General features: G+C 47.5%; 1 protein-coding gene across 1 annotated transcript; it reads right to left on the reverse strand.

Annotated features, from left to right (window-relative positions):
* Positions 1-275: 275 nt before the first annotated feature.
* CA6 (carbonic anhydrase 6) lies at positions 276-21,998 on the reverse strand (the record flags this gene model as incomplete). The annotated part of the gene is made up of 8 exons (XM_081224967.1): positions 276-582; positions 1,638-1,761; positions 4,721-4,878; positions 8,123-8,192; positions 12,407-12,499; positions 13,148-13,296; positions 19,564-19,743; positions 21,920-21,998. The coding sequence occupies 8 exons, from the start codon at positions 21,996-21,998 to the stop codon at positions 464-466; spliced, it is 972 nt and encodes a 323-aa protein (XP_081081093.1). The 3' UTR covers positions 276-463.
* Positions 21,999-23,864: the final 1,866 nt, after the last annotated feature.

Raw genomic sequence — 23,864 nt, forward strand, 5'->3', positions numbered from 1 at the left:
CCGCCAGGGAATTCCCAGGTCTCTTTCCTTTTTCTTAATCTTCGTCCTGGAAATCCCTCCCACCTTGATTTTTACCCCATCACCGGGGTCCCTCAGGATAGACCAAAGAAGGGATATTTGAAGTGGTACAAAGGCACAGAAAAAAGAAAACTTTAAGTAACAAATTTCCAAAGTTATTTTATTTCATCTACATGCTGTAGGGATGTTTGGGCTGATTTGTAATTTAGACACATCCATGTGCGTGATTCGAGAGGAGGATGGTTAGGTCTCCATCTCCTTTAAATTTCTATTCCAATCACTTCCCATTGGTGTTGTCTAACTCAAATCCCTTCTCATATATTTAAGCCATCTCACTTCCTTTCATGGATGATGGTTTCTCCTGTTTTAATCATAAATTAAACAGGTGCCTCAGTGGAAATGGTGTGATCCAGACATACAGAGCTTCTTGGAGACAAGGCAGGGCTCACTCTTCAAGGTCACTACCCTTGTCTTTTTCTCTTTGTTTTTTCTTCTGTTCAATAAACCTTCTCAAGTACTCCAGGTTACTGTCAATATTGTTTAGATAAAACTGGAGCTCAGAGCCTATAAAAAGAAGAGTTAATAGGAAAAGTTCAGAACTTTGGAAGTCCTCATGCCTACTTCCAGCACCCTGGTGTCTGCAGCTTGATCCCCAAGAAAAGGTAGTAGACAACTGTGGTCTAGTTAACCCCACCTTGAGGGAATTTATAGGAGGAGGTGTGGATGGGTTTGTAATAGAGACCAAGATAGAAGTGTGAAATATCTGAGTTGGATTTGATAAGATTAACTTGAGGGGCTTCCCTGGTGGTGCAGTGGTTAAGAATCCACCTGCCAAGGCAGGGGACACGGGTTCGAACCCTGGTCTGGGAAGATCCCACATGCCGCGGAGCAACTAAGACCCTGTGCCACAACTACTGAGCCTGTGCTCTAGAGCCCGTGAGCCACAACTACTGAGCCCATGTGCTGCAACTACTGAAACCCACACGCCTAGAGCCTGTGCTCTGCAACAAGAGAAGCCACTGCAATAAGAAGCCTGTGCACTGCAACAAAGAGCAGCCCCTGCTTGCCACAACTAGAGAAAGCCCGCGCACAGCAATGAAGACCAAACGCAGCCAAAAATAAATAAATAAAATTAATTTTTAAAAAAAAGATTAACTTGAGCTGAAACTCTTATGGTAGTATCTGGATGTTGCTTAATATCTTGCTTCTCCTACTGTCTCTGGCCAAAACTAGGTGGGTAATAAATCATGTAGCTGCTCATACTCATCGTCCCCTCTGTTCTACTCACGGGTACCACTGCCTGGACTGGGAAAATGAGTCATCCCCTTTGCCAAAGCGCTGTACAGCCCTGAGCCTTCTGCTGTTTAGATAACTCTCCTTCCTTTATTTTTTATTTTTTTAGGCCATGCCGTGTGGCATGAGAGATCTTTGTTCCCCGACCAGGGATCAAACCCATGCCTCCTGCATTGAGAGCATGGAGTCTTAACCACTGGACAACCAGGGAAGTCCCTTTTCATTCCCTTACTATTGCCAGAAGAGATGGTCCACCCAGAGAAGGAGGGAAACAGGAAATTATAATTGCAAATTGCAAAGAACAAACAAGAGTTGATCTCACTCACGCTGATTAAGTTGAGACATGAAGTTGGCTTCTACCACTCTGTTGTTCAGGGGCTGGGTCTCACGATAATCATTGTGGATGGTCTTGTTCTGGTGATTCAATAAGGAATTCTCCAGCTTCCAAACCTGCAGGCAACATGAAGGGAATTATGGAGAGGAGAGGCACTGGGTGAGTTTTTAAATTTAGCTAACAACTGAACTAGAGCTTGGACTTATATAACCCTGACAAAGCGGTTGTGAGAAGATCTCAATTCCAGAAGTGGTTCTGGGTGCTATGTGCCAGGCCATTAATCCACCCATTCATTCCTCCAACAATCTCTTTTAATCTATTTCTATGAGTATTTAGTCAATAGTAGAAAGGAGAGAAAGAAGTAAACAGAGACATACCAGGAAGCAAGCTCAATTTTTGTTTTTTCTGAAAATGTCTGTATTTTGTCTACATTCTTTTTTGTTTAACATTTATTTATTTGGTTGCTCTGGGTCTTAGTTGAGGCAGGCAGGCTCCTTAGTTGTGGCTCACTCACTCCTTAGTTGTGGCTTGCCGGCTCCTTAGTTGCAGCACATGCAATCCTTAGTTGCAGCAGGCAGGCTCCTTACTTGCAGCATGTGGACCCCTTACTTGTGGCTCGCCAGCTTCTTAGTTGCAGTTCACCAGCTACTTAGTTGCAGCATGCGTGCTCCTTAGTCGCAGCAAGAGGGCTCCTTAGTTGCACTTTGCAGGCTCCTTGGTTGCAGCTCACTGGCTCCTTAGTTGCAGCATGTGCGCTCCTTAGTTGCAGCAGGTGGGCTCCTTAGTTGCAGCTCGCTGGCTCCTTAGTTGCGTTACGCCAGCTCCTTAGGTGCGGCTCATCAGCTCCTTAGTTGTGGCTCGCGGTCTCCTTAGTTGTGGCTCGCTGGCTCCTTAGTTGCAGCACGTGAACTCTCAGTTACAGCATGCATGTGGGATCTAGTTCCCTGACCAGGGATCGAACCTGGGCCCCCTGCATTGGGAGTGCAGAATCTTATCCACTGCACCAGCAGGGAAGTCCCTTGTCTATATTCTTGAGAGACATTTTTGCTGCCTGTACAACTCTAGGTTAACTATTCATTTCTCTCAGTTCTTTGAAAATATGGTTCCACTGCTTTCTGACTTTCATTGTTGCTGTGTTGAATCTACTCTTGGTCTATAGTATTTCTTTCATGAAAATCTGTCTTTTCTCTCTGGTTGATTTTTTTTTTTTTTTTTTTTTTTTTGCAGTACGCGGGCCTCTCACTGTTGTGGCCTCTCCCGTTGCGGAGCACAGGCTCTGGACATGCAGGCTCAGCGGCCATGGCTCACGGGCCCAGCCGCTCCGCGGCATGTGGGATCCTCCCGGACCGGGGCACGAACCCGTGTCCCCTGCATCGGCAGGCGGACTCTCAACCACTGCACCACCAGGGAGGCCCTCTCTGGTTGATTTTTAAATCTTCTCTTTGTCTTTGATATTTTGTGGTTTCACTGTGATGGTTTAGTGTGGGCTTCTTTTTGTTTTCATTGACTCGTTGGGCTTCCTTCATATATGACATGGTGTCTTTCAATTCTCTGGAAAATTGTCAGCCAACATTTCTCAAATTATCCCTCTTCTCTATGCTACCTCTCGTCTCCCTCTAAATTTCAACCAGACATTTGTTGGACCTTTCTAGTATATTCTCTATATCTCTTTACTTCTTTTTCATATTTCCATCACTTTTTCTCTTTGTGCTGCATTTTACATAATTTTGTCAGCTCTGTCTTTCAGTTTACTAATTCTTTCTTGAACTGTGTCTAACATGCTATTAAACCCATTTGTTGGGTTGTTAATTCCATTACTATCTTTTCATTTCTAGAAATTAACAACCCATTTGTTTTTTTTTCTTCTTCAGGTTTACTTGGTCATTTTTATACTTTGTTCTTTCCTCATATTTAAAACTTCTATACATATTAAACATACGAAATATGTTTAATTTTACATATTATGCATTCTTTATGCATATTAAACATATTTTGTATTAATTGATAATTACTATATCTGAAATCTTTGTAGTTCTATTTCTGCTGACACTCATTCATAGTGCCTTTTTCCTGATACTTTGTGATTTTTTAAAAATTGAGCTCATTTCAGGTAACTTTATTCATGTAAATTCTTTTTATTATTATTATTTTTTTTACAGTAAGTGGGCCTCTCACTGTTGTGGCCTCTCCCGTCGCGGAGCGCAGGCTCAGCAGCCCTGGCTCACGGGCCTAGCCGCTCCTCGGCATGTGGGATCTTCCCACACCGGGGCACAAATCCATGTCCCCTGCATCAGCAGGCGGACTCTCAACCACTGCGCCACCAGGGAAGCCCCATGTAAATTCTTATAGATCTGGATTTAAGGTGCATTTTTCCTGAGATAGTTGACATTGGCTTTTGTTAGGTATCTAGGGGCACTTCCAACCTGGTTGGCAATGTTTTTTGTGTGGTTATAAGAATAGGGGTCTTTCCACCTTTTCCTGGAATAGGGAAATGGAAAGTTTAAAAAAAGAAATATTTGTTTCTGAGGAAGAACATCACCCAGAAGGAAATGTCAGCTTTGTTTTGAAACCTCAGTAACATTTGTCCTTTATTTAACTCAACAAATATTTATTATGTACCCATGCTATGCTGAAGGACAAAAGACAACTGATACAGCTCTTCCCCTCAAAGGGCTACAGGCATTTTATGTGGTAAAAGGCTAAATATGAAGCTATCCTTCTTGCATGAAGTCATTTATGAAGTAATGTATTACTTCATATAGAACAGTGCCTGGCGAGAGCAGCACTCAGTAAATATCTGCCTTCACTCTGCAACTCTTGTCCTATGACTTGGACCACGTCCCAGTTTTTGTGTTGCATCACCTATAGGTTTCTTGGATTCCCTGATGCCTGTTTGCCCATTTCTGCCACAACACTAATAAGATCACCCATAGCAATAGAGGTGAGGCACTGCAGCCCTGTACATGGAAAACACTGTAGGAACCCAGGTATCAGCATTAGGTGAGATTTGGGGAGCACTCTTGTTAACCAGGCTGTTGAAAGGAGAGACTTTGATAAAGTGATTCTACACACTACCTGTGTCCTGGAGAGCTTGACAGTATCTGCCAGCACAAACCAGTGGACGTTCTCAGTACAGGGAGGAGTGGTGAGTGACCCCCAGTAGCTGTAGTAGTAGTGGAGGTTCCCAGGTAGCATGTCCTGAATGTCAAGGCCCCTCAGAACTGTGCTTTGTCCTAAAAGAGGGGACAAAAAAGAATGTTAGGGACCACTGCTGCCCCTTGCAAGGACAGCTCTGGCTCAGATCTCACCATCTTTAAATCTCCTGATTTAAGCAGGGGGACATAGAACCTGGTCATTGGGAAACATCCCCCAGTGTTCTGCTTCCAGGGGAGGGTTAAGAGCAAAGACTTTGGGCAGAAACCCACTCAAATACCTCCTCCTGGCTGAGTGGCCCTGGCTGGGTCTGTAAAAAGGGGACACCCAGAAGCATTGCTGTGAGGGTAAAGGGGAATGTGTTTATAAAGTGCTGGCATTGGACCAGCACATAGGAAAGTGCTCATGAGTGTAGCCATCACCATCATCATTGTTAGGCAGAGGATACATTTTATGATAAATGAAAGAAATTATGACTCCTACGGCTTTTGGGTAAGTGTTCTCAAAGAAAGAACAAAATTCCTTGAGTTGTGGTCATTTATAAATGAAGGGGAGGGATAGAGATTAGAAAGGCAGAATCAGAACTAAGCAGGAGTCCAGGTGCAGGCATTAGGTCATGAGCGCTTCCTGCCATGCCCATTGGGAACCAAGCTCAGCCACAGGTGAGGTGTAGAGAGGGGGACATCCACAAGGCATCTGAAGCCTCCACAGCACCCACATTTATCACTGCATCTATAGAATTCCTCTTTTGTTCATGTCAGTGATGCTGAGTCCCTGAACTCAGCAAGAGACTATCAAAGCAACACGGAGTCGAGTTGACTTTTGCTTCACCTTCCCTGAGCACTTTTGCATTTTTTAATGGCAAAGAGGATATCACTTTGATATATACATAAACAGGTTTCTTTAATCAAGGCTGTGAAATGTAGTAGTGCATAATCCCATGAATAAGTAAAAGATTTCTAAGTTTTGTTTTTATTGGATGGATTTCAAGATATAACCTTCTAAAGGACTCTACTGCATAGATTTTGTTTCATAACTCCAATACGTTCAAGTGAGTGAAGAATTCCATGGTGGAGCCACTGTGGAAAATAAATGGTGGTTCCTTAAAAAATTAAACATAGAATTACCACATGATCCAGAAATTCCACTTCTGGGAATATACCCCAAAGAATTGGAAGCAGGGAGGTAAAAACAACAGTGCCCACTGATGGTTTGGGTGTGGCAGGGCAGGGTGCGGAATGAAAAGAGGAAAGTCCAGAAAATTTTGGGGATTTTTGGCTTAAACAAGGGGATGGATGAGGATGCTCTTTGCTGAAATGAGAAAGTCAGTTTAGAGACAAGCCTGGAAAGGGACGGGAATAAGTTAGGCTTTGGCCATGTTAAGTTCTAGATCCATATGGCAACATCAACTAAACAGTTGGGTGAAGGAATCCAGAGTTCAGAGAGAGGCCAGTGTTGTGGGAAGTATTGATCAGCAGTGGAATTTATTGAATTGGAGAAGGAAATATATCAGGATCCGTTAGTAGAAATAGAATATCTGAGGTCAGTGAATTCAAGGAAACTCCTCGGTTATACCACAGGCCTGTGGTGTCTCCTGCTGGCTTTGTTCATGGTCAGTAGATTAACTAGACAGTTCTCGCCTCTACTTTGCCTCACCTGTGCTGCCTGATGCTGTGGTTGCCTGGAGGACCAGAGATTTTTGGAGTCCACAGCCTGAAGATGACAATTCAGGCCATGGGACTAAACATGAGGTCACCAAGAGAAGTCAGAGTCCTGGCACCCTCTGACATTAAGGCAGGAGCCAGGAAGAGAGAGCAAGAGAGTAGTGCTGGGGGTGGGGTGGGGTTTGGCCAGAATGCAAGCCACGTGTAACGCATCACTGTTTGGAGGTGGAGTAAGAGAAGAGGAGAAAAGTGCCCAGGAGATCTGACAACCGGGATGCCCTTGAAGGCTTAGGGTGAGTGAGAAAAGAGAACAGGACAGTAGACAACTCTTTCAAGGGGAGATGAGAATGGGGTGGAAGCTGAGGGAATGATGGGGTCAAGAGAGGGGGTTTGTGTTTTGAAATGGAAGAAATGAGTGCACTGTGCTGTGCGTTGAGTGGAGTGATCAGGTGAAGGGTGAGATGCAGGAGAGAGGGGAGATGGGCAGGAGAAAAGGCCCTGAGAATGGGGGGGTCGGTGCCCACATGGAAGGTGGGTCCTGGACCAGAGCAGGGACCTCTCATCCAGTGTAACAGAGGAGGGGACATGAAGTTCGGTCAGGTGCAGGCAGGTTAAGATGAGTGAGTTTCTGACTACCTTCTCCATGGAGTGGGAAGCCAAGCATCACCTCCAAGGGAGAAGCTGGGGCCAGAGAGGAGGGGCTTTGGGAGAGAGGAGAAAATATGATGCAGTAATTTTGGAGAGGGGAAAAGCAAATGCCCAGAGTAGTATTTCAGGATTTCTGAGCAGTGTTAGTACTTGTATATATTTGTCGCTGTGAATGAAGCTAGAAGTCTGTGTGCTTCTCTCTAGCTACATTCAGCCATTTGGCTACAGTCTGAGAGTAAGTGGGAGTTAGTCTGGGGCTTTGCCAGGTGAGCTTGTGGAAGGATGGAGGGCATTTGAGTGGGCGTCTCAGAAGTATGGTCCATGGAATCCAAGCTAGGTGAAGAGAGATGAGAGGCATGAGGCGTGACTAGTGGTGAGAACGTGGAGGTCCATGGCTTGGAGGTCAGCAGATTGCTGGAGGGGGTGAGGACTGAGGTCAGGGACCTGGAGTCTGGGAGATGTGGCCAAAGTGGGATGCACACAACCAAGGCTGCAACAGACCTGGTTACTGCTCAAGGTCAAGGGTTGACCATGGGAGTAGGCAGACACTCTGACAAGAACCCTGCCTTCTGGCGGCAGAGATAAGGGAGACCAGCCCTGTGTCTGTGTGTACAGGCACCGTGACAAGAGGCTTCACTCTTGAGATCCTTCTCAGCTTGAAGCCAAGGAGGCCATCTCTCTCTAGGGACCAGGATCATCACTACCAGCTGGGGCCAGAGGTGAGAGTCACTTAAATGAAGGTATCCCTCATTAGTGGAACTCTGGCCATCCAGAAGTTCCAACCGTGGCAATTGACAGGTAGAGTTTATGAACGGGTTTCTCAGAGGTGTGCACAGCCTGAGCCAACCTTGGGAATTGCTGGAACCAGAGACCTTACACAGGGAGGGGAGCGTCCCCTGGCAGGCTTATCTGCCATCCTCTCTACCAGCAACACTCCTCCCTGCTCCCCTGCCCCCCATCACACTCACACTCATTCCTCTGCCCTCGTGCAGCCGCTGTTGGTTTCCCTTACCTGGATACCTGATGCTCTTCAAGCGAGAAATGAAGTTGCTGTAGTAAGCATTTTCAGCATTATCCTTGACCTGCAGGAGAAACACAGAGCAGGTCACCTAATGGAGAAGGGCCGTCCATCCAGTACTATCCCCGCTAATCCAGCTATTTTGTACACTGGCTGATTGAGCAGAGCCGCAAGGGCAAGGAGGCAGCCCACCCATGCCCCACTTGTGCTGGGGGAGACCATCTGGCTGTTCTTTGCCACCAAGTGCCTGGGCTCACCAGTCTCTTCCAGAAAGACAAGATCTGAAGCATTTTGGCAGCTTCCAGGGAAAAGAGCTTCTTGGTGGTGACTGGTGATGTCCTGAAGGAATGGGCAAAAGTCACTGTCAAGATATCCCCAGTGGGCTTCCCTGGTGGCGCAGTGGTTGAGAGTCCGCCTGCCGATCCAGGGGACATAGGTTCATGCCCCGGTCCGGGAAAATCCCACATGCCGCGGAGCGGCCGGGCCCGTGAGCCATGGCCACTGAGCCTGCGCGTCCAGAGCCTGTGCTCCGCAACGGGAGAGGCCACAACAGTGAGAGGCCCGCGTACCACAAAAAAAAAAAGATATCTCCAGTGACCCTGTTTTGGGTAATATCAGCCACAGTCAGATTCACTGTGTTTTTTCATTTGTTTGTTTGGTTTTGGTTTTTTGGCCATGCGGCATGCAGGATCTTAGTTCCCTGACCAGGGATCGAACCCATGCCCCCTGTATTGGAAGCATGGAGTCTTAACCACTGGACTGCCAGGGAAGTCCCCAGATTCATGGTGATGCGGGGGCTTGCTCTTAAGTGCTCCCTTCTTCATCCTCAGGACTTTTGACTGAGTGAAGGAAAGCCAGATGTCCAAGGCAAAACTGCTCCAATTCTGACCACCGCCATCCTTTATTTATTGTATGAGTGTTGACTTTTTAGAAGTCAGAATAGTTGCTTTTCGTGAAAAAGGTCTATGGACAATGGTTCTTTTCAGTCAGTGATGCTGATCCATTTTTCCACTGGGTATAAATTCAGACTTTCTTGGATTTCTGACTGCCATTTATTTGTTTTCTAAATGTCTCATCTTTTTTTGTTCCTCTGTTCTACCTTTTGTGTTAAACAAATACTTTTAGTGTACCATTTAACCATGTTAAGTTATTAGTGGTTGCTCTAGTGACTACCACATACAACTTATCACAACCTATATCAGGTAAATACTAACTTAATTCTGGTAAAATATAGCAACTTTGTTCCAATATAGCTCTATTTCTTCCTCATTTTTTCTTCTATTTTTGTCATACATTGTAAAGCTAATACTACAGAGGTATAATTATTGTTTTAAACAATCTTATGGGTTTTTTAAAAAAAGAAATTAAAAGAAGACAAGAATATGTATATATGTATATATAGATATATGTGTATGTATATGTGTGTGTGTGTGTGTGTGTGTATATATGTATGTGTGAATATAGTCTTCTATATTTACCAACATATTTACCACTTCTGGCAGTCTTCATCTCTTTCTGTGGATTTGAGTTGCTGTCTGGTGTGATGTCCTTTCAGCCAGAAGGATTTCCTTTAATTTTTCTTGTATGACAGATCTATTAACAATTATCTCAGTTTTAGTTTAACTGGGAATGTCTTTATTTTGCCCCCTTTCTGAAAATTGGTTGATTGGACATAGGAATCCTGATTGTCAGTCATTGCACTGCCTTCTGATGCCTTGCTTCTAATGAGAAGTCAGCCATTAAGGCACTGTCAGTCCCCTCTATATAATGAACCCTTTTTCTCTTGTCAATTTTGACCATTGATTTTTATTTTTATTTAAATAAAATCGGCAGGCGGACTCTCAACCACTGCGCCACCAGGGAAGCCCAACCACTTGATTTTGATGTGTCTAGGTGTTTATCAGATTTGGAGTTTGTTGAGTTTCTTGGATTGGTAAATTATTGTTTTTTCATCAAATTTGGGGAAATTTGGCCATTGTTTCCTCAACATTTTTTTCTGTCACTTTCTCTCTTTGCTCTCCTTCTGGGACCCCCATTACATATATGTTGGGATGCATGAACTTGTCCCCATGAGTCTCTAAGGCTCTGTTCATTTTTCTTCTAGCTTTTTCCTTTGTTCTTCAGATTCAATAATTTATTTAACCTGTCTTCAAATGCATTGGTTGTTTCTTCAGCTGCCTCAAATCTGCTTTGAGCCCATGTAGTGAATTTTTCATCTTTTTATGATACTTTTCAACTCTAGACTTTCCGTTTGGTGCATTTTTATAGTTTCTGTTTCTTTACTGAGATCCTTTTTGAATCATTGTCATCATATTTTTCCTTTAATTCTTTGAACATTTTTTCTTTTCATGCTTTGAACATATTTATGATAGTTGTTGAAAGTACTGTCTGCTAGGGAAATCCCTGGTGGTCCAGTGGTTAGGACTCCATGCTTTCACTGCTGAGGGCCAGGGTTTGATCCCTGGTCAGGGAACTAAGATCCCACAAGCCACGTGGAGCAGCCAAAAAATAAAATAATAATAATAATAATAAAGAACGTACTGTCTGCTAAATCACTCTTGGTCTACTCAGAGTCAGTTTATATTGACTGCTTTTTTTTCTCCTAAATATGGATCACATTTTCCTATTTCCTTGCATGCCCAACTTTTTCTTTGATAACTGGACATTTTAGATAATACGTGGCAGAAAATCTGAATTCTGATTTTTAAAAATTGTCCTGAGAGGTTTTTGTTGTTGTTCATGTGACTGTTTAGTGACTTGCCTGGACTTCTTCTGCAGGATATGTCTCACAACAGTATATAGCAGCTGATGAGCCTGCTTAGGTCTTAAGTCTTATTTTTATTTTTTAGCCTGGGGCCATCTAGGGTCCACATGGTCTTGTGGCCAATGATTTTTGCAGAGGTTGTGCTCAAACCCCGTGAGCCCAAGATTTGCACCCTCTGCTGATGGATCTGTATGTGGGTTGAGAAGATCAGCCATTCAAAGATCAGCCAGTTACCAAGTCAGTCTCAGCCTTTACTTTCCATCAGGGTTTCTTGGGAAGTTTATACAGCCTTTCTGTGGCTCGTCTCCCAGTTAAATTTCTGATTGGTCTGCCACTTGCCACTCACCTCAACTAGAACTGCAATCTCAGACTATCAAACCTGCAAGTTTTCCCTGTTTTCTGTCATTTCGGTTGTTTGCTACTTTTACCAGCAGTGCCCCCTGGGCATGGGTTTTCAACTTCTACTCCAAATCAAATTAGTCCCTGTACCAGCCAGTGAAGCTGCTGGTTTTCCTGTCCATGCTGCCCTGATAAAACTACCTTGCTGACCAAGTTAGGGGAAGGGGATGGGAACAGCCCCAGGCAAGATGTCCACAAACTCCCATTGTTCTTACTCAAAATTCTAGCCATTTATCATAAATAAATACCTCACCTTGTTATTTGTCTTTGGTCCATTTCCAGAGCACTGATATGGTTGGGTTTTGTTTGTTTGTTTGTTTGTTTTTGCAGTACACGGGCCTCTCACTGTTGTGGCCTCTCCCGTTGCGGAGCACAGGCTCCGGACGCGCAGGCTCAGAGGCCATGGCTCACGGGCCCAGCCGCTCCGCGGCATGTGGGATCCTCCTGGTCCGGTCTTGGTCACGAACCCATGTCCCCTGCATCAGCAGGCAGACTCTCAACCACTGCGCCACCAGGGAAGCCCTGTTTGTTTGTTTTTTTGTGGTACGCGGGCCTCTCACTGTTGTGGCCTCTCCCGTTGCGGAGCACAGGCTCTGGACACGCAGGCTCAGCAGCCATGGCTCACGGGCCCAGCCACTCCGCGGCATGTGGGATCTTCCCGGACCGGGGCATGAACCCATGTCCCCTGGATCGGCAGGTGGACTCTCAACCACTGCGCCACCAGGGAAGCCCTCACTAACCACTTCTTGCTACCTAGACATAAATCCCACCCTCCAGAGTTTCTGAGAAATGCAGAGACGTTGGCTTTGTCTAGGGGGTTGCAGGCTTCCTCTTGCCCTCAGAGCAGTTTATGTCAAGTGAACCCTTCTGTGATCCCAGCTCTTTTAAGTCAGCTCGTCCAAGTTATGCAATGTCCTTGAGGTTGGTGACACAGAAGGAACACAGCAACTGTGAGCAAGGACTGGAAAAAGGGTAGGTCTTTCACTGGGTGAGTGTTTCCAAGAATTGTGAGCTCAGGAACAAATGAGGAGGGACAAGTAGGAAGACCCTTCGTCTACACTTTACACCTTGTTTTGACACCAATTTATAACTTTGCATGTGTAGTTTCAGCCTACCTCAACGAGGGCTGCCAGCACAGCCAAACCATCCGGTGCTTTCTGAGCCTTAGCGTAGCTCTTGTATTTAGAATTGTAATGAACGACGTGAATCTGTGGAAGCAAGAAAGTGTAAGTCAAGGGCAGTTCCTGTAAACCTTAAGTGCTTCAGGTTTTCAGGGAAGGGGGAAAATAAAAAAAGATGCTCCATCCCACACCTCAGCTGACCCACATAAACACCTCTGACCACCATCTCCCTCCCTCTGGGCTACAAGATCTATCAAGACCAGAAAGTTCTCCAAGAATGCAAAGAGTATGAGTGGGATTCTGGGGAGATGGCAATTCACCTTCTCCCAAGCAGACAAGCTGGCAGAGTCCAAGGGATCATAGGAGGCCACTGGGTTCTCCTGAGGTCTCCCTAGAGTGGGCATGTGCCCCCTTACCCCAGGAGGCCACTGTAAACCTGTGGTCATCCTAAGCAAGAGGGTAAACCAGCAAATCTACCACATAGAAATCCAGTTGAAACTAAAGAGGGCTTGCCCCACTCTGTGGGCTGTAAACTCCTGTGTTGGGGTGACTTCTGTGAGGGCAGGGACCCTGCCCAAACCCCCAGCACATAGCAGTGATCAGTAAATTGTTGTAAATGAATGAAAAATAAACTCAACGTCAGGTGACTTGACTCACCACTGCACAAAGTCTTTTTGGCTGTTTTAATAAGAAAAGTGACTATGGAGTTTGAAAGAAAGAGGATCCTCAGGGTACCTCAATCACATATCTGATCCCATCAATGGTGTGCTCGGAACCGCTGATCTCCAAGGAGGCGCCACCCCAGTGGAAGTGCATCTGCTGGGCTATGTACTGGGTGCCATCGGCAGCCCTCACGCGCATGGTGGGGGGCAGGCTGATCTGTACTGGAAGAGAAGACGAGGGGCAGGGAGTGTGCAGATGGGCGTGGATGGGCCAGGCCTACAGGTGAGGCAGCTTTCCCGGTCACCTGTCCACTCCTGGGGCAAGCTGGTACTATAGACAGGCCTAGACTGCCATGAGCAGGGTGACCAACAGAGAGGGGGCACCTGGCACATGGGGAAGGATGGGCACCTGGCACATGGGGAAGGATGGGGACCAGGCACTGAGTAAGCTGGGCTGGACAGGCACTTGTCCCAGGGCACGCACCTTCCCACCCAGGACCAGAAGGTCAGGGGCAGGACCACCAAGTGGCAGGTCCAGCTCGTTAGCCCTAACGAAGGGGGGAGCCCTGAAAAAACAGGGCTAATGAGTGTGGAAATCAGAATTCCACTCTCCACCTCTGGCCAATTTTGGAATTTGCCCACAGGGTAGGAATAGGAAGTGGGGCCTCTTGGGACATTTTTGATTACTTTACTACCCAGCGTGAGTACTCTGTAAGGTCAAGTTGAGGTCATTATCTTCTCTATGATGTGGTTAAAATCTTCATCCCATATCGACTTCTAGAACTAGACCAACTAACAACCCATCCCACTTCGTAGAAAGTAGCATCCCTGCGGGGCTTCAGTACTTTTATTTTATGGACAAGGAAGCCAACCTTGGTAGGAAGATTGGCAGAGTCACTCAGTTCATTGGTCAGGGCAGAGCTGGGCCAGAACTGGGCCTGGACAGGACATCACCATTATAGGCTTCAGCTTGTCTTCAGAAGACAAACGACCACATGCTGTGGCAAGTCAGGGAGCACACAGACTCTTAGCTTGGGATTGAATTTGATGTGATCATCAACAGATGCTTTCAAACGTTAGGTTCTTTTTTTTTTTTTTTGCGGTACGTGGGCCTCTCATTGTTGTGGCCTCTCCCGTTGCGGAGCACAGGCTCCGGACGTGCAGGCTCAGCGGCCATGGCTCACGGGCCCAGCCGCTCCACGGCATATGGGATCTTTCCGGACCGGGGCACGAACCCGTGTCCCCTGCATCGGCAGGCGGACTCTCAACCACTGCGCCACCGGGGAAGCCCCAAACGTTAGGTTCTTGCCGATGAGAAAATGGATCACTCTTCCAGCTTCCTTTTGCCTTGTGCCCCACAGACTTTCTACAGGGAGGTTACTTTGGTGAGACAGCTGCCTTGCTCATTCCACTGGCTTAGGTCTTAGAGAAATCTCTATATTTTGGAATGACCCAGGCAAAAGGGAGACATGGAGAGTGACCCCAGAAAATGACCAAGAAAAATATCTATGAGGGTATAATTTAGGACTTGAAAAGGGACAGTCAGCATCTCTCCTGATAACAAGGTTTTTCTATTTAAAGTCATTAAAGATGGTTATAAACAAGTAAACTTTCTTAAAGAGCAAATAGTAGGTATTTGATATCTGTCAAATGACCCCTTCTTCCCTCCCAAATTATCTAAAGCAGCAGGAAGCTGTGATGAAATTCATAATGTAATATGCCAGAAGGCAGAAATCTAGCCTCAAAGATTTTCACACGCCCTTTGGCAGAACAGGTGCTTTGCATTTAGTGCTTAAACTGTAGCCGGCCTCAAAAATCACTGCTCACATGAGAAAAATGGAAGAGGTTTTCAAAGGAGATATGCAGTCATCTGTCCCCAGAGACTGGAGAGCGGAGGAGAGATAGTGTTATTGTTAGGGGCAATAACAGAGATCCAGACAAGCATGTTTCCCTTGAAACACAATTCCCTGCAGAAAGAATGTCTCAATTCTCAAGCTGTATCAATAGAATCGCACAGGCCAGATTGAAAAATGGCAGCAATTCTGGGCTTATCACTGTGCTTTTGAAAAGGTGAGGACAAATATCTGTCCTCCCAAAAATCAATTTGCTGAACCTTCCAGATTCTGAAAAAAAAATTAATTTAACTTGCAGAACTTACTCCCCTTTGTTTGAAACTAATTTAACCAAGTTCTTATCAGACCAGAGAAAAAACACATGATCTGAGCATTTTCTGTGCTCCAGAAACAACGGCAAAGTGTCAAGGTTACAAAAGACTGAGGAACTGACCGCGATTGGAGAAGACTAAGGTGATATGATGACAAAATGCAATGTGTGGTCCTGGATTAGATGCTGCACAAGGATAAGGACATTATGGGCAAGTGATGAGATTCAAAAGAGGTCTAGAGTGTAGTTCATCATGTGGTATCAACACAGTCTAGCTATAAGATATTAAAATTAGGGGAAGTGGGAGAAGGGTACTTGGGAACTCTCTACTATTTCTGCAATTTTTCCAACCTAAAACTATTTCAAAATAAAAGTTAAAAAAAAATCAAAGACGGGGGCTTCCCTGGTGGCGCAGCGGTTGAGAGTCCGCCTGCCGATGCAGGGGACACGGGTTCGTGCCCCAGTCCGGGAAGATCCCACATGCAGCGGAGCAGCTGGGCCTGTGAGCCATGGCCGCTGAGCCTGCGCGTCCGGAGCCTGTGCTCCGCAACGGGAGAGGCCACAGCAATGAGAGGCCCACGTACCACAAAAAAAAACCCCAAAAAACAAAAAAACAAAGACAGAACCAGTCTTGCTCCTGCAGCTTTCAAAGATCAAAACCTGCTCAGGGGACTTCCCTGGTGGCCCAGTGGTTAAGAATCTGCCTTCCAGTGCAGGGGATGTGGGTCTGATCCCTGGTCAGGGAACTAAGATCCTACATGCTGCAGAGCAACTAAGCCTGCATGCCACAACTACTGAGCCTGTGCGCTCTGGAGCCCGCAAGCCACAACTAGAGAGAAGCCCGGGTGCCTCAACGAAGAGCCTGCATGCCGTAACTAAGACCAGACGCAGCCAAAAAAAAAAAAACAACAACAACAACAACCTACTCAGAATCCTGCATCGCTCATGGAGCCTATTTGGGGATTTATCCTTTCATGCACAAGTCTTTTCACCTCAAATACATTAATCTATGTCAGGCTCTGTGCCAGGTACCAGGATAGAAGGATGAATGAGAGATCATCCCTCCTTTCAATGAGCCCAATAAATGGAGTGGCTGATAGTACCTATTAAGAGAGCAGTGTTGCCCTTCCCCTTGAACACTACAGGCCCAGTACTTCAGCCTTTAAGCTTTTCTGGAGCCTATGCATATGTGTTTCGGGGAATTAAAAAAACAAAAATCAATCAATCAGTACTGGTCCACTAACTGTCCCTTGTTTACAACAAAATAGAGAAATTGAAAATAAGCTTTAGGACTTCCCTGGTGGCACAGTGGTTAAGAATCCCTGCAGGGGACAGGGGTTCGAGCCCTGGTCCAGGAAGATCCCACATGCCACAGAGCAACTAAGCCCGTGCACCAAAACTAATGAGCCTGCGCTCTAGAACCTGTGAGCCACAACTACTGAAGCCCGCACACTTAGAGCCTGTGCTCTGCAACAAGAGAAGTCACCGCAATGAGAAGCCTACACACCGCAAAGAAGAGTAACCCCCACTCACCTCAAGCCCGCGCACAGCAACGAAGACCCAATGCAGCCAAAAAAAAAAATTAATTAAAAAAAAGTAGAATTTGAAATTAAAAGCACAGTACCATTTACATTATGTACCTCCCCCCCAAAATTAAATAATTAGGTATAAATCTAACACATTACATATAAGATCTATATGAGGAAAACTGAAAAACTCTGATGAAAGAAATCACAGAATAAATAAATGGAGAGATATTCCATATTCCTTGATAGGCAGACTCACTATTGCTAAGACGTCAGTTCTTCTCAATTTGACCTAGAGATTCAATGTGATCCCAATCAAAATCCCAGCAGGTTATTTTGTGGATATCAACAAACTAACTCTAAAGTTTACATGGAGAAGCGAAAGACCCAAAATAGCTGACACAGTGTTTAAGGAGGGTAACAAAGTTGGAGGACTGATGCTACCCAACTTCAAGACTTACTATAAAGCTACAGTAGGGACTTCCCTGGCGGTCCAGTGATTGGGACTCCGCGCTTCCACTGCAGGGGGCACGGGTTCCATCAGGAACTAAGATCCCGCAAGCCACATGGTGTCACCAAAAAAAAAAAAGCTACAGCAATCAAGGCAGTGTGGTCTTGGTGGGAGAATACACAAATAGATCAGTGGAACAGAATAGAAAGCCCAGAAAGAGACCCCCATAAATATATTCAACTGATCTTTGACAAAAGAGCAAAGATTATCAATGGAGCAAAGAGAGTCTCCTCAACAAATGGTGCTGGAACAACTGGACATCCACGTGCAAAAAAATGAACCTAGGCACAGACCTTATACCCTTCACCAAAATTAACTCAAAGTGGCTCACAGACCTAAATGTAAAGTGCAAAAGTATAAAATTCCTCGAAGATAACATAGGAGAAAACCTAGACCACTTTGGGTACAGTGATGCCTTTTTAGATACAATCCATGAAAGAAAGAATTGATAAGCTGGACTTAATTAAAATTTAAAGCTTCTGTTCTGCAAAAAAGAATATCAAAAGAATTAGAGGGCTTCCCTGGTGGCACAGTGGTTGAGAGTCCACCTGCTGATGCAGGGTATACGGGTTCGTGCCCCGGTCTGGGAGGGTCCCACATGCCGCGGAGCGGCTGGGCCCGTGAGCCATGACCGCTGAGCCTGCGCGTCCGGAGCCTGTGCTCCTCAACGGGAGGGGCCACAGCAGTGAGAGGCCCGCGTACCGCAAAAAAAGAAAAAAAAAAAAAGAATTAGAAAACAAGCCACAGACTGGGAAAAAATATTTGTATAAGACACATCTGATAAAGAACTGCTATTCAAAATATACAATGAATCCTTAAAATTCAACAATAAGAAAACAAATAACCCAGAGACCATAACAGACACCTCTCCAAAGAAGATATACAGATGGCAAATATGAAAAGATGCTCCACAGCATAGTTCATCAGGGAAATACAAATTAAACCAACAATGAGGTGCTACCACACACCTAATAGAATGGCCAAGATCCAGAACACTGACAGCACCAGATGCTGCTGGCAAGGTTGTGGAGGAACAGGAACTCTCATTCATTGCTGGTGGGAATGCAAAATGGTGCAGGCACTTTGGAAGAGAGTTGGGCAGTTTCTTACAAAACTAAACAGACTCTTACCATATGATCCAGCAATCGCACCCCTTGGTGTTTACCCAAATGAGTAGAAAACTTATGTCCACACCAAAATCTACACACTGGTGTTCATTGATGTTTATAGCAGCTTTATTCATAATTGCTGAACCTTGGAAGCAGCCACAATGCCCTTCAGTAAGTGAATGAATAAATGAACTGTGGTGCATCCAGACAATGGACTATTATCCAATGCTAAAAAGAAATGAGCTATCAAGCCATGAAAAGCCACGGAGGAGCCATAAATGCATATTACTGAGTGAAAGAAGCCATACACTTCTGCCAACCTGCTGGTAGCTTCAGAGAGTAACTTTGGAAACAGGAACTTGATATGGATGATAAAACGAGGCTTTCACGAACTACGTGTGGAGTTCAGTAATCCAAATCACAGCTATCTGAGATCTACTACCTTCACCAGCCCCATCAAGGGCAATTGGTTTTATTTTCTTAATAGTGCAAAAAGGAAATCTGAGTCCTATGACTCCCCCCCTACCCCGCCATACACCCATGCGAATGGACATTCCATGGGAATGGAGAGGGAAGTTTCCAAGGAGGACATGACCGAGGAATCAGACATCCGGGGCCTGGATCCAGCTTGGCCACTATAGACTGCATGACCATAAGTCCCTCGGCCTCCCAAAGCCTCTGGTTTCAGCTTAAAAAATGCCCCCCTCTGGGCTTGTCATGAGGCTCAGAGGAGACGAGCCCACTTGAAAAAAATCAGAAGGATGTCTGCAAACGTTGAGCACTCTAGGCTTCTGGAATGGAGGCCCCCAAAACCAGCTTTTCCTGTCTGACCTTCCCACACAGAAAATATGGCAGATCAGACCTGGGCACAGATCAACAGAACAGACAGTGGGTCATGTGGCTTGCCTCTCTGTCCGCTGAATTTCCTGCTGGTTGGGTCAGAGTGAGCTCAGAGAGAGGTCAGTGCAGGATGAAGGGGCCAGTGGGGAACCAAGTCTACAGACGGATGCTGCCCAACCAGGGACGAAGTGCCAGGACTTGACACCGGTCAACCCCGAGTCTGAGGCCTGTAGCCCCCAGGCCACACTCTGGATCTCTGTGCATACAGCTCCTGGCAGCCCTGCCTGCCTGCCTCCCCCCGATGCCCACCCGGGGACGGGAGCCTGTCGCCCACCCTTACCTGTGTGGCCATTGTTGATCATAGGGAAGGCCCCACGCTGGACCTCGTAGCCCGACAGGTTCAGAGCCTTCAGGGAAGGGTTGTACCACACTTTCTTCCTCTGCAGGTCGATGGGCGACTGTCTCTTCCCCCCGCAGTCGGGGTACTCCCTCGGCCAGTGTGCTTCATCCAGCACCCCCTCTGACACAGGAGAGAGTCCAGGGGGTCACAGTGCAAGGGGCTCCCTGTGGGCACTCACTCAGGGCCAGAGTCTGCAGCTCACAGCTGGGCCTGCCCAACAGGAGGCCTGCAGAGGCCACAGTCAAGACCAGAGGCCTGTCTTCTAGAAAGCAGGGCCAGGCCTCCAGAAGGAGGTGGGAGGGGCCTCTAAATCAGCTCCACGGACCCTGGTGTCTGGGGGGCTTTGGGGCTGGTTTGTAACTTTCCTGTTGCACCCACTGGCCCTGAGAACATGCCTTCGTGTTTTGAAAGCAATGGATGTCTTTAATACATAGCTTTGGTTTTTCGTTTGCATGACTGTCGGCTGATAAATGTACTCGAGGGCTTGGCACCCCTGTGTTACTTTCAGGGCCTTTTCCTCACTTCCTCTGAATGGCAGTTTCTCTTTTCCAGCCCCCAACAATACCACGGCCCACTCCACGCCCTACGCCCTATGGCAGGACCTCCCCACCTCCTTGCTTGACCCCTCCCCTTTAACTGGTTCCCAGTATGGTAAAGACCACCTGGGTGCCTACACTTGTGGATTCAGGACAAGAAAGGAAGCATCGGGTTCAAGGATGACCTAGAATGATTCGTTGAAAAAATATCAAAATAAGGAAATTTATATTTTTTAAGGTAGTTACTAATCACAGAAGAGAGGAGAGAGGGTGATAAAAGCAAGTCATTATAATGGGTGACTCGGCCTCCAAACAACTGTGGGTCCTGGTCTCCTCCATTTGCAATAGGGAATCCAGCTCTCTTTCCCCCTTAGGGGACAGCGTCATCCATAGCTTGTTTTGAGGAAGATATTTGTACTTAGGCCTCTCACAGCTTCTCGGTTCAATAAAAAGTCAATTCTTTTTTTCTCTGTACCTCTCTTCACTGTTTAATAATACAAACCAATTTGTAGACAATTCTTTCCTAGGGGCAGGTGCCAGGAGCAAGGCCAGACGTCCTGAACACAGCCCCTTCATGGATCAAAAGGTTTTTTACCAGCATTGGTGTTTCTCAAGTATCCCCGACAGGCATTCGCAGCAGCTGCCCGAGTTCTCCTGGGCCCCGTCTCAGAGGCTGTGTTGAGCTGGGGAGGACACTCCACTGTCGGAATCCTCCCTCTTCCTTACCCTCAAACCACACCCAGTACCAATGGGCCTGACCAAGCAGAAGCCCCGGGGTCTCGTGGCACTGGGCCGGGTAGGGGAATCCTCTGGTCCAGACAGAGCGGTTGGTCAGAGTCAGCTGTCCCGCCCTCTGAAGCTGGACTTCCTGAGCCTCGCCACAATGCTCCGAACTCTGCTGCCCTTGACTTAGAGGACTTAGAGGACACATCCACCCTGGGAGGACGCTTCACCCTGTGTCTGCGGCCAGGTCAGACTGTGCAGAGAGCAGGCTCAAAACCCTGCTTGCTCCTGGATCCTGCATCAGCCAGCAGCCACGAGCATCCTCTCCGGCCCCACGCCTCCATCCAGGACAGAAAAGAGGAGGACCAGGCAGGCGCTCTCTCCCCTGCCACACGGAAGGGGTGTTTAGTGTCTGAACCCCACTGTCTTCCTCTCTTTGGTCCACATGTGGGCCGGGACCTGTGCTAAATGCCAGGGTTTTCCACTTCACGTCCTATAAGTGGGGTTCTGGATGTGAGACTGGGGTCTCAGAAGGGCCACGGCGACCAAGAGAGGCCAGCCTGGAGGCCATGCAATGGTCACTGGGTCCTCGGCACGTCGAGACGCTCTGGATAAACCGTGTATCGTGAAATTTCCTGGAAGAAAGCTCTTGCAAACCCCGCACACCCTCGGTGGGGCTTCAGGGAGCCCCCTGCAACTGCTTTATTTTCTGTCTACACAGACCAAGAGAGCAAATGGCTTTGCCCTCGTAAGCACTAAGTGGGCTCTCAAGCCAGCTTCTGGGGCAGCAAAGCAGAAACCCTGTGGGTGACTCAGGGATCCGGGAAGGGGGAGAGCTCTGCCCTCCCCTCCTTAGCCGAGGTCTAAGTTCAGTACGCTCTCGCCCCAGCCCGAGACCTTGAGACCCCAGCAAGCACCGTACACAATCATCGTGCGTGGTCGCCCCGAAAGGCCAGGCTTCGTCCTCAGGAAGGGGGTGCCCCCTTCCTTGATGTGATGGCAGAAAGGGGGCGTGCAGCCCTTGGGGTGGGCCTTACCTGAGTAGGTCCACTCGGCCCCGTGCTGGGCCTGGGCTCCCAGCAGGAGCAGGGACAACAGGGTGACCAGAGCCATCATGACGCTGTGGGTCTGGAATCAGGGCCGATTCTGGGGAAGCTCTTCTTTTAAAAGCTCAGAAACTGTAAATAACAATTTACCAAGTCTGGTCAGCTCATCCACCCTTTGCTGCGCCCACTGAAAAACAGCACGGCCTTCTCACCGGCTTCCCTCAGCCAGGTGGTGTGTACCTGTCTCATCACCTCTGGCGTCAGCCGTGATGTGTCCACTTAGCCCAAGGGTTTGGTTGTTCACTGTCTGATTTACGAAAACTCACTCACAGGGTCCCACAGTGCAGCCTTTGTGGACGAGCGACTACAGGCCAGGGAATGGCCCAAGGCAGAGAGAAGCAGGATAGAGAGGCTTTCCCAGAACAATGGCATTTCCTGTGCCCCTGCTCCTGGCAAGGGGGGCCCAGGGAGCTGGTGAGGGGCATCATGGGTGCCTGAAAACGCCAGCCGGATGCCGAGTGGTATTTCCTGCCTGTCTCAGCAATCGACACCTGCCACTCATGCAGACTCAGGGCTGCCCTCAGCCAGGCGGCGAGAGAGGTGGCCTGGGTCCCACGTATTGGGCATAAAATGGAGAATCCAACTGGCAGCAGTCCTGTTCTCATCCTAACTCTTAAATCGCTGGTGGACCCCTAGCCCCAGCTCACGAGTCACATCCCAACACGTGTCCTGGGCCGTCCGAGCTGCTATAGGCGTCCGAGTTTCTCCGTGGGATGGATTTGTCCTGACAGCCGCAGTGCGCTTGGTCACACCCAAACCCACCCGGCACCTCGGATCAGTGGATTGCCTAATCCTCCTGCGGTCACTTAGGTAAACAGTCCTTGAAATCAGCGGAGGGAGGAACTTTTGAGTTTGTACTTGCTGACAGGCCTGCTCTTCCCATGTCCTTCAGAGAGGGCACAGGTGACGGGCAGCAGCGTGCCTGGCCAGAAACAAAGGACCATCTTGTTCTGCAGAACAGAACTAACGCCCTCTGCAGCCCCTTTTATCTCATGGCCCACTTTTTGCTGGAGTCTGAGGGATGATGGAAGGGCAATACGGTAGCATGAATTAACCATGGTAAAGAGCAAGGACTCTGCAGCCAGACCCACAGGGTTCAGATCCCTGCTCTGACACCTACTAGCTGTGTGACCTTGGGCAAGTTACTCAACTGCTCTGTGCCTCCGTTTCCCCAGTTTAATAGGATTTAATGATAGTACCTCCTCCTGAGGATTCAATAACAAATCTGTGTGTAAGTAGCACCTGGTGTGTATCATTTCCTTTCTCCTTTTATGGGGAAAGGAAATGACATCATGGTCGCCCAGCCTGTTTGTAAGGGAACTAGAGGTGAGAATGAAGGACTCGATCTCCAACTCATGGAACTGCTTCCCGTGATATCAGAAATAGGAAACCCACGCTCCAGCCTTTGCTAAGAAAGTCAGATCCCTGCCCGCTGGGCCCCGGTCTAGCTGAAAGGGCCACCTTGTGGGACGCCAGCTCTGCTGAGGACAGCAAGATGGGCATCAACCTTTAGGACCTTTTAGATGCACCAGGGAGCCCCGACATCCTGCTCAGAAAACAGAAACTGAGACATCTGAATTTTTTTCTTGAGAATCATACAAAGAATTAGGGAACTGCAGAGGAGGATCACGATGTGGGGAAGCCAGGGAGGCTTGCTGGGGTGAGAAGGAGCTCTGAGTAAGCCCGAGCCGTGAGGCAGGGGAAACTGCAGAGAGAGGGAGGCCAGAAGGGGCCGTGGGGAGTGAGAGGAGACGGGAACAGATGCTCGAAGAAAGCAGGGCTCCTGGACCCACACAGCCACTTCCAGTGGTTCCTGGGCTCTCACGGGAAGTGTGGTCCTGAGGTCAACGCTTTGGGATGCCCAGGAGAACCCTGG

The sequence above is a fragment of the Mesoplodon bidens genome (genome assembly GCF_964165515.1).
Source record: "Mesoplodon bidens genome assembly, chromosome: 2".
Lineage (NCBI taxonomy): Eukaryota > Metazoa > Chordata > Mammalia > Artiodactyla > Ziphiidae > Mesoplodon > Mesoplodon bidens.